Below are 11555 nucleotides of genomic sequence, written 5' to 3'. Positions count from 1 at the left end.
GTTAGGTCCAACCACACTTCTTAACATGGTATCAGAGCCTCGTTCAAGATCCAGTGGGCCACCTACAACCCACCATTTATTTCCACGCTCCAGATGTCCAGTCCTGTGCGTGAGGGGGTGTGTTAAGAGTCCCACATCGGACAATATATGACCTGAACATGTGTTTATAAGTGAGGGCAGTCCTCACTCTACCAACCGGTTTTGTAGGGTTGAGTTAGGCCCAAACCACACATTCTTAACATTCATCTTCACTAATCTCTCATTTCTTCCGTTCTTTCTTTTTCATCTTCACTAATCTCTAACCTCCTTTATTTTTTTGTTTCATATATTGTTTTATGTTATTGATTTATGTTTATTATTTCACTTTTGTCTAATTTAAATTTTATATATTAAATGAGAAATTATTGTCCAAATATAATGAGTTTTGTTGTTGTTTGGTAATATATGAATGACTAAACACAAAATTATGTTATCCTCTGTATGTGCAAGTATCACATTATAATTTGTTTTTGTAAAAAAATGAATCAATCGAACTGAATCAACTTACATTGATTTGGTTCAGTTTTATTTCTAAAAGCCAATCGAATCAAACCAAAATACACACTTTTTTCTCTTATGATCAAGATGATTTTTAACTTCAAAATCATCCAAAACACACTGCAAACACCTGATTCATTAATCAAAGAGAGATCTCACATCAACCGCTGAAATTAAACCCAGACATGTGAGTCTACTCCTTACTAACCGAACTTTACTATACATTTCATTTTAACATAATTTTCAGATTTAATTATTAAAATAAAACAACATAAAAAACTCAGCAGCTTGATAAAAAAATAAAATGCAGCCATTTCCGCCTCGTAGTAGTATCACTGTATCGGAAACAAAAAGTTGAAATCGCCCCGATCTCAACTCATTTCCCCGGAAAACGCTGCCGGTGTTCGGCGTCGGCCGCCATAAGCAGTGATAAACTCGTCCAGGTATTTATTTTCAGATGCAATTCTAATGCGATTTGCGGCAAGCAGATCTCCACTCTGCAACCGCGATCCCCTTATTTCTTTATTTTTACTATCCTCCATCGACGAAACTTTCCAATCCTAAGTAAACCTTATTATCTAGTGGATGAATTTGAAGAATTTCTATGCGTAATGTGATTAACACGTGTCTATGATTTTTGGTTTAGGGTTTATTGTCAGTAAGTATCAAGAATGCAATTCTTTGGTGGTTCTGAGATTAGTCCGTCGCCGCCTGCGCTGACTGCTTCAGGAAACAATGGCCATATGCTGTATGTTTTCAATAGAAATGGTATATGCTTGCTTTATAGAGAGTGGAATCGCCCCCTGCATACTTTGAATGCTCAACAAGATCACAAGTTAATGTTTGGTCTGCTCTTCTCACTCAAGTCACTAACTGCCAAGATGGATCCCACTAGGTATATATGTATGTTTAACTCTTCGATTTTGATTATTATATGTTGATTTCCACATGAACATGATTAATTTCTAAATACAAAACGTATCGCGGTAAAAGTAATTTGAAGAATGCTTGTTCTCCTAGAGGCTTAGTGTATGTTTGGTTTATATTTGCAGTGTCGTCAAATAGCGGCTATAATAGTTAATGTCCCGTGATAAGCAGTTTAGTACAGAGCGTATTAGAATTTGAACCAACTGAGTTTTTACAATTGAAAGTCTGAAATGTACCTTTGGAACAAAAGTAATGATAGAGTTTCTTTGTCACAAACATATGTTTGGGCACAAACATATGTTTGGGCACAAACGAATGTCAACTATAAACAAAGCATGCTATTCGTCAGCATAAGGATTACTGATGAAAATTTATGATGTGGTGTTGTGAAATTTGCTAATTTCGCTTCCAAGTTATCACTTATCAGTCTTACAATCTTTACAAAAATAGACTCTCAAGGATAGCTTTCACAGAATTCACTATTTTTTTATGCAATGCATAGAGAGTGCTTATAGTTGATAAAAATGAAAAGCTGTTGGTGACAGAACTGTGGTTTAATATTTAGATTAAGTTTGAGTATGTAAATGCCAAAATGTATTAGAGATATATGTGGTTTAATATTTAGATTAAGTTTGAGTATGTAAATGCCAAAATGTATTAGAGATATATTAGTACTAGCTCAACTTAGGCTTTTGTATGTAGCAAAATTGACACATGTCAATTGTATTGTAACCTACCTGCTGTAGCAGGTCATCTGGTTGTTACTATAAGTACAACCAGTTGCCTTCACATGTAACTAACTTTTCCATTCAACCAGTTGCCTCCATCAGTGCCGACTTTCGCTTTCGCCAATGTCTCCACTGCTCCGGTGCCAGTAGTGCCGTTTTTGACTGAGGACCTACGTCGCCTCAATTTTTCTCTCAAGATCGCGCAAAAGCTCGATGAAAAGAACTTCCATCTCTGGCGCCAACAGGTTGAGCCGTACATCAGCACGCACAACCTCACATAGTTCGTCGTATGCACACATGTTCCTCTCAAGTTTCTGGATGAAGGTGCTCACGTTGTTGGATATTTGAACCCTGAGTATTCAGTGTGGTTGCTGAAGGATCAAATGTTGCTTTCCTGGCTGCAATCCATGCTTTCAAGTGAGATTCTCTCTCGTGATCTTGGCTGCTCACATGCACACCAATTGTGGGACAGGTTATTCAATTACTTTCAAAAGCAAACGCGTGCTAGAGCAAGCCAACTTAGGGTTGAACGTCGTGTGATTGTTCTTGATAATTTCTCTGTTCAGGATTATCTCCAAAATATTCACACTATAGTTTATGCTTTGGCTTCCATTGGAGATCCTATACCTTGCTCACATCACATAGATGTGTTTCTTGAAGGTCTCTTTGTAGATTATACTTTTGTTGTTTTAGTCATTGAGAGCAAATTTGGTCTTATGGGACTGGATGAGGTTGAGATTTTGCTGCTTGCTCATGAACTTCGCCTTTCAAAATTCAAGAAAAAATTTCTGCCTGATATTGTGTCTCTTAATCTCACTCACACTGTGCCTCAACCTGTTACCCTGAGGACATTCAAACAGCTAGTCTTGACTCCTCTCCTCCACAAGGTCCTCCTTCCAATCCTGAGAATGACTATCAGGTTTTTCGTGGCAGCAAACTAGGCCGTGGTGGTAGAAGTGGACGTGGCAGGGGAGGTCGTTTCTCTAACAACACCATCTAATGCCAAGTGTGCTATAAGTATGGTCACTCTGCCCTAACTTACTGGCACAACCAGGTTAAACCAGCAATTTCAACTTGCAGGCTACAATGCTATTTACTACAACCAGTCTCCTTGGCAGAGTCATTCTATGTCCCATGGGAATAATGTATGGAACTCCTCGTCTCAAGTAGCTCCTCCTATTACACATGCTCCGAGTACATTTGTTGCCAATGCTTTGCCTTCTACATCCACCTCCTGGTTTCCAGACTCAGGGGCTTCCTACCATGTCACAAATGATGTCAACAATCTTCAACAAGTCACTCCTTTTGAAGGCCATGACCAGATTTACTGTAAGGGAATGAACAAGGTTTGCACATGCCTTTTGCTGGATCTTAACACTTTTCCCTCATCTCTCCAACCTCACACACATCTCACCCTTAAGAACTTGCTCCTTGTCCCCTCCATCACTAAAATTCTTTGAAGTGTTAGTCAGTTCTCTAGGGATAACAATGTTTATTTCATGTTTTCTGCTGACAAATGTCTTGTCAAATCTCAGGAATCTGATACAGTCTTGCTTGAGGGTCATGTTGGGAGTGACAACCTCTATGAATTTCCCCTATAACTGGGTCACAAATTGCTAAGTCATCTCTTCGGTCCTTTTCTGTTTTCAATAAGCATGTAGTAAGTGTTCTATCTACTTTTATTGACTCTCTGCCTTGCGTAGCACCTTAGGCCATCCTAGCACTCTTTCTCTAAAGCTTGTTTTACAAAGTTGTAACATTCCATTTAATAATAAAGAGAACAATTTATTTTTGTTCAGCTTGTTGTATGGGTAAGGCTCAAACTACACTCACATGTTTCACACACAACATTCACTAAACCTTTAGAGACTTATGAGGACCTTAACTTGGCTCCTCATCTCCAGGCTTTAATTATTATATAGTAGATGTCTATTCTAAGTTCACTTGGATCTATCTCTTTAATCTAGAGCATAAACTTTGTCCACCTTAAAGCAATTCAAAAGCCTAGTTGAACTCCAACTTGATCTTCCCATTAAATCCATTCAGTATAACTGGGAGGTGAGTTCATACCATTCACCAAGTATCTTAGTGAGTTAGGCATTGTGCACAGGATTATTTGTCCACATACCACCAAAATGGAGTAGTTGAGAGAAAGCATATGCATATAGCAGACATTGGTCTTACCCTTTTCAGTCAAACTAACTTGCCTCTTAACATATTAGGACTATGCCCATTCAACTGTTGTGTATCTCATTAGCAGGTTGCCCTCCTCCATTAATTTTCATGTTCCCTATACTCTTTTGTTCAAACTCCAACTTGATTATGCTTTCTTAAATGTTTTTGGATGTACATGTTTCCCCCTTCTTAGACCTTATAATACTCACAAGTTGGACTTTAGATCCCATGAGTGCATATTTCTTGGGCACTTTACTTATCACAAAGACTATAGGTGTCTCTCTCCTAGTGGTAAGTTGTATATCTCTAAAGATGTCCTCTTTAATGCACTTAGATTCCCTTATTATGATCTTTTCTCCAAACCTACCTTGTCGCAATCTTCTCCTAGGGAAGCATCCTTGTCCTCTCTTGACTTCCACCCTTACCATTTCCCCTTCATTTCCATCTCTTCATAATCGTGACACACTTCCTACTAATGATAATTTGTCTTCTCCTATTTCCCATTCTTCTTCCTCTTATGTGCCTGAGCCTAGTCATGTCCCTGTCCAATCTGAGTCTATCTCCTCACAAATTTCTTCCTCTAAACTAGTTTCATCTCCTAGTGGTTCTCCTACCTCTTAATCTGTCCCCATCTCTAAGGCCTCCACTTCCTGTTCTGAACATAGTATGTCTATCCCTCCTTTGGCTGTTCCTGTTGCCCAAGTCCCTATCATCCATCACAGAATGCAGATTAGAGTCAAGTCTGACTTCTCTCAACCTAGACTTGAGCCAAGACTGTTACTCACTCAAACTATTAAAATAGGTAATTACTTTTCTCATTTTCAGTTGTAACTGAATTGTATTGAATTGAAGAGTTAGTTACATGAGGTGGCACCTTGTTGTACTTATAGACAACCTGGTGACATGCTATAACTGGTAGAATATAGGTTAATTGACAACTGTCAGTTTTACTAGAGTACAAAGCTCTTAGCTAAGCTATTCGTAATACATATGTAATACCCCCATCCCCCACAAACTCATGGGACACTAGTCACCCTAAGTTTGTGCTTCAATTCAAGAAACTTGGAGGAGGCTAAGGGCTTGATGAGCACATTTGATAACTGATCTGAGCCAGGGATGTGAAGAACGTTGAGCTGTTTGGCTAGAACTTTCTCTCTGACAAAGAAGAGATTAATTTCCATGTGCTTGGTTCTGGAATGCATTATAGGATTGTGAGCAAACATGACTGCAGACTGATTGTCACACAACATGATTGGAGATTTGGTGGGAACACATAGCTCTTGGAGAAGAGTCTGAAGCCAGAGAAGATCTGCAATGGCTTGAGCAAGGCTCCTGTATTTAGCTTCAGTGCTTGACCTAGCCACCACCTGCTGCTTTTTGGACCACCAAGATATGAGATTTGAGACAAAGAAGATATCTTCCCCAAAAGTGCTACTTCTGTCATCAGAATCTGAGGTCCAATATGCATTACAGAGGCCTTGGTCAAATGTCCCTTTGAGATGTCTAAGGAGTCTCCAGAGGATGAGACATGAACCGACAGACTTTGTTGACTGAGTAGGCTATGTCAAGTTTGTTGTGGGAGCCATCACCAGGCCTGACATAGCCTACTCAGCTAACAAAGTGTGTCAGTTCATGTCTCACCCTCTTGAGACTCATTGGGTAGCTGTGAAGAGGATCCTTAGATACCTCAAAGGGACAATTGACCTTGGTCTTTATCTTTCTCCTCATTCACCGACTACTCTTCCTTCTCTTCAAGTCTTCAAGTCTTTTGTGATGCAGGTTGAGCCTCAGACCCTGATGATAGGAGAAGTACCTCTGGGGCAACCATCTTGTTTGGCTCCAATCTCATCTCCTAGTGGTCTAAAAAGCAACCGGTGCTGGCCAGATCAAGCACTGAACATGAACCTTGCTAAAGCCACTACAAACCTACTTTGGCTTTAGACCCTCTTCTAAGAGTTATGTGTTCCCACCAGATCTCCAGTCATCCTATGTGTCTGTCAGTCATGCTGGCTCACAATCCTATCCTGCATTCCAGGACCAAGCACATGGAAATAAACCTCTTTTTTGTCAGAGAAAAAGTTTTGGCCAAGCAGCTCAATGTTCTTCACATCAGAGGCTTAAATCAGTTACAAGTTTCTTGAATTGAAGCACAAACTTAGGGTGACTAGTCCCCCATGAGTTTGTGGGTGGGTGGGAGGTATTAGAGATATATTAGAACTAGCTCAGTTTAGGCTTTTGTATCTAGCAAAATTGACACATGTCAGTTGTACTGAAACCTACCTGCTGTAGCAGGTCAACTGGTTGTTACTAAAAGTACAACCGGTTGCCTTTTACATGTAACTAACTTTTCCATTCAACTAAATTCAGTTACAACTAAAAATGAGAAGAGTAATTATCTATTCTAATAAAATGGACGTGTTTATCTACTCTAAGCCTTGCTAAGTTGTACACGTTGATGTTGTATGATGTTTCTTGACTTCCTTCATAATAAAAAAGCAACATGCCTACAAATAATACTTTCGGTTAATTTGATCACTAGGAATTTAATAGTATATTTGTTTATTTTGAAGCTTATGTCATTCTTTATCCTGATTCTTCTAGTTTTCGCATATCCCTTATTCTTCAATACATTTCATCACATGGATATTTTATGCTTTGCATATTTAATATTTGCTCATCTTTGCTTGTTTGTTGTCGCAACAATGATCAACAATTCATGGATTTTATGATAGATATAAGGAATTATATGAATGTTATTGTTGCTGTTGTATATGTTAAGAGAATGCACTGGTAGGTCTAATCCCTTTCCCCCAACTTATGGTGCAGTGCCGAGAAAGGGAACCTTGGCGTGCCTCAGTTACCCGGCCAAGGTTGTTCATTTCACAGTTTTCGCACTAATACATACAAACTTAGTTTCATGGAAACTCCTTCTGGAATAAAGGTAAGATGCAGCTATATATGTGTTTCCTTATATACCTTTATTAGATTCTTGTGGATGCAGTCGCTTCCTGGTGCCTATTCTGGAATTTTGTGGTGAAGTACTTCTTTGCACCTTGGATTTTGCACATGTATTCATTGGTTAATGTAGCTATTTGGAATTTATTCTTTGCAGCTATTCACATTTTCTGTCAGAAATATGTTAGATTTGTTAACCTCACTACCTTAGCTGTGAGTGAAAAACTTGAGTGATAGAGAACAAGAAAAAGATAAAGTGAGAAATTTTAATCACACGTGTTTGATGATATTTGGTTTAGGAGTGTTTGGCTTTATCCACTTCATTGTGGATTGTAAAGCTGCTTGTTGGTCACAGAACAATAAACAATTTTACAAATTCCTCATTGGTTTTTGGTTTGATGCTGTGGAATGAGGAATTAAAAATATGTTTATTTGGTGATTTTGGAAACTTCAGTAAGGGTATTTGTGATTCTTAAGGAATTGGAAAACCCAGTGTCCTTTTATTTTATTTTATTTTGGTAGACAAATGTCCTTTTCATGTGAGGGTGGTTTATGGTTGATCATTTTATTCAATCCACAATTTGTTTGTCCGGGCGGTCATGTCTGGTCTCTCCTGACACATTGTAAGTTGTCTTATCCAGAATACAAGAATCCATCAACAAACTTGTTTTCCCAGCTCTAGTCTCCGAAGTATTACATCTCTACATTGGAAAAATAATTGCTGCCATCCTTTAGGATAATTCCAAACTTCTGAGTTTTAGTGATGGTTAATCCTAAAGAGACCACTAGTTTGGTGGCAATGAAGTTTTTACTAACTCTACTTTCAACGAGAAAGAGAATTGGGTATCCTCCTAAGCATCCCTATACCTTATTTCCCTCCAAAATTCCATATCCATTAATAGGATCCCCTGGATATTCATCACGTTGCACCGTATCTTCTAATTTCCTTGGCCTACTCTGTTCTCAACTGTCAATAGAAAACCTATGGATCCTTCATTCTCCCCCCATCACCAATCAAAAGCTTTAATTAAGCGACCAGGATACCAAATAGGTGCTACTCCCACCCACATTTAAAACTCAACCCCTTATCCCCCCTCCTCTCCATAAGCTCTTGAAGGATAAATTGCAGTATCAGCTTGGAAAATCTTCAATGGGGTCTTTCCTAGCTATTTTCAGATTATTCACCCTCTTTGTTCTTCTTTGTTAAGGCTTGAAAATCTGGTTTAATCAAGACACAGGAAATTTTAAACTTGGTATCCCTCTTGCCATGGGTCTAGACGTGAGAAGCTCCCCAGGAAGTTGCTATGTTTGCACCTACACGATTCAGTTTCCTCTCAATCATATATGAGATGGAGACCATTTTACAGCAGTTGTTAGGTTCAAGTGCCATCTCCTCTAGCAGAACCATTTTAATTTTTTTTTTAAGATATACTAGTAACGCTCCTGCTCAAGCTAAAGCTTACTAAGCTTTGAGCTTATTACAAATATACCCAATAAGTAACTACCGAGACAACGGCATGAGGTACATGATTCCTAGAATTCTTCGATTGTCGATCTCCTAATGTGGCTTTTGGCCCTCATAAGTTGATCATAATTCACAAGAGCTTATCTGACTTCTTTTCACAGCTAACTAGATATAGAAACCAATCAGATTGTTGGCTTTGATTGTTGTATGGTTGCTGGTGGGGTTTAGATCATTAGGACTTGGTGGTGTATGTTCAGTTGAGTTGTTTCACCAGCTGGGGGGGCTGGGTAGCAACTTGGACAGGACTACTGGGAAAGCAAGATATAATTAATACATTGCTTTTAATTTTTAATGCGAAAACTAAAATGAGTAACGCGTGGACCTCGAAGTCATATGTTAGTTGTGTATGCAATTGCAATATGCATTTAACATGCTCATCATAGGATTATGTTCCACGTATATGGTTTTAACATGAGTGGCTAGATCCAAAGTGTGAATGTGGTTAACAGGTTTATTTTTTGGAAACCACAAACTTTTTTATTTTAATTTTTTATTCTTGTGTTGAGGGGACTAATATGGCCCCAACAAAAATAAGCCAGTGATGAACACGGCTATTTACTCTAGAGCTGTGGATAGCATAAAAGAAATAACATTGTAGGCTGATGACTGAATAATATTCTCTTGTTCTCTCAATTCTTCAGTATATAGTTGTGAGCTTCTGATTTACATTCATGCTTTTTATGCTGCTATGATCTTTGTCTGGCATTGGTCTGTCAGCACAATGGTAGTTGATAATTGAGTTAAGGTAGATTTCACTTAAATTTTCCGAGTTTTATTAGAAAAGTTGTGTAAAGTAAGATACACTACTACTAAAACCATGAACTATTTAAAAACTCAACAGTTATATTACAGCAAAAAGTCACAAGAATTGTCATTTTGTGCTTTCAGAAAAACAATCAAAAAAGCAATATTCATATATTGTTCCTTGTCATACTAACTGTATTGTAAGTTGTAACACTTCCATGCTTCATGCAGATTATTTTGGTAACTCATCCTAGAACCGGTGATCTCCGGGATTCCTTAAAGTATATCTACAACTTGTATGTTGAATATGTTGTCAAGAATCCACTCTATACACCCGGATCTCCTATCAGGTAACATAACATTTACTTCTGTTGTGTAATGGATTTATGGATTATATATATATATATATATATATATATATATATATATATATATATATATATTGCGAGTTGTTCATCGGGAAAGAAATAAAGGTTTTTTCAATGGTTTGATGAATTTTCATAGGTCTGAGCTGTTCAATACAACGTTGGACCAGTATGTCAGAGGCATTGCATAGAAGCTGAACGGTTACAATTTACCCTTATTACCGATGAACACATGTGTTGTAAAATCCCTTGTTATGCATGGTGGTCACTGCATTATCAGTCACAGACTTTTGGGAATGCCTCACTTGCTGTTTATGTTTATGTTACTGCAATACATGGTGTGACAATGTTAGTTAATACTTGATCGGAATTCATTGCTCAAAATTAAACTAAAGAAGGACTGAATCATTATTGTCACTTTGTTTCCTATGCAGTGTCAACTCGTTTTGGCTTTTGTGGATATATATATATATATATATATATATATATATATATATATATATATATATATATATATATATATATATATATATATATATATATATATATATACACACGGATTAAGTCTCACTTTGACTCGTTCTTAATTGAACCCTTATAAAATCATATTTACTCGAGTTCTGATCAAAATAAATGTAAGGTTGGGTAAGAGAGAAACATAAATCTTCCGGACCCATCATCTATATGGTGCCATGCCCTCCCCGTGTTTTCTTCATAAAAAAAAAATTAATTGATGATACATATACCATTTATCTTATATATATATATATATATATATATATATATATATATATATATATTACGTCTCACTTTGACTCGTTCTTAATTGAACGAGACTCGTTCTTAATTGAACCCTTACAAAATCATATTTACTCGAGTCCTGATCAAAATAAATGTAAGGTTGGGTAAGAGAGAAACATAAATCTTCCCAACCCATTATCTATATGGTGTCATGCCCTCCCTGGTTTTTTTCGTAAAAAAAAATTAATTGATGATACATATACCATTTATATTATATTTTATTTTATTTTGTCTAAGTTATCTTTTATGTTAGATTTCAAATGACTTTTTATAATAATATTATTATTAAATTTATTTTTATTGCTAAACAGTATTATTCTGTCATTTTGTAGGGGAAAATAGATAGCAATTTATGGGACATGATATTCTTCATGAATATTTGTTTTATGGTATATGATGTTATAGTGGATGAATTGAGATATGGTTCTTGTTATACATATTATTTTGGTTTGGAATAGAGAATTGATAGGTTGATGATGGTAAAAGAAGAAATGTGATTATCTTAAAAGAGAAATGCTCATTACCCCCTTAAATGTACATTTCACACTTCTGAAAATTTAAAAATGTTTTTAAGCGTTTGACGCATATTTAGATGCATCTAAAATCACATTAGATTTTTTTATTTTATTTTATGAAATCCAGTCTATATTAAACAAAATATGGTTCGGAGATGCATCTCTGAAATGTCCCATGAAATATTTTAAAGGTCTTAAAAACATATTAATTGTAAGGGAAATTATTTTTGGAGATGTATCTCTGAAAATCTTCATAAATCATTTCAGAGCAGCACCATTATTC

General features: G+C 36.8%; 1 protein-coding gene across 1 annotated transcript; it reads left to right on the top strand.

The window, feature by feature from the left end:
* The first annotated feature begins 793 nt into the window (after positions 1–793).
* LOC127101374 (uncharacterized) lies at positions 794–10383 on the top strand. Its single transcript, XM_051038763.1, has 5 exons — positions 794–980; positions 1184–1432; positions 7194–7308; positions 9823–9941; positions 10096–10383. Exons 2-5 carry the CDS (start codon positions 1209–1211, stop codon positions 10145–10147), a joined length of 510 nt encoding a protein of 169 aa, XP_050894720.1. The 5' UTR covers positions 794–980; positions 1184–1208; the 3' UTR covers positions 10148–10383.
* The last annotated feature ends 1172 nt before the right edge of the window (positions 10384–11555 follow it).

This window comes from Lathyrus oleraceus, chromosome 7 (genome assembly GCF_024323335.1).
Source record: "Lathyrus oleraceus cultivar Zhongwan6 chromosome 7, CAAS_Psat_ZW6_1.0, whole genome shotgun sequence".
NCBI lineage: Eukaryota > Viridiplantae > Streptophyta > Magnoliopsida > Fabales > Fabaceae > Lathyrus > Lathyrus oleraceus.
This window is presented reverse-complemented; position numbering and strand designations above follow the sequence as displayed.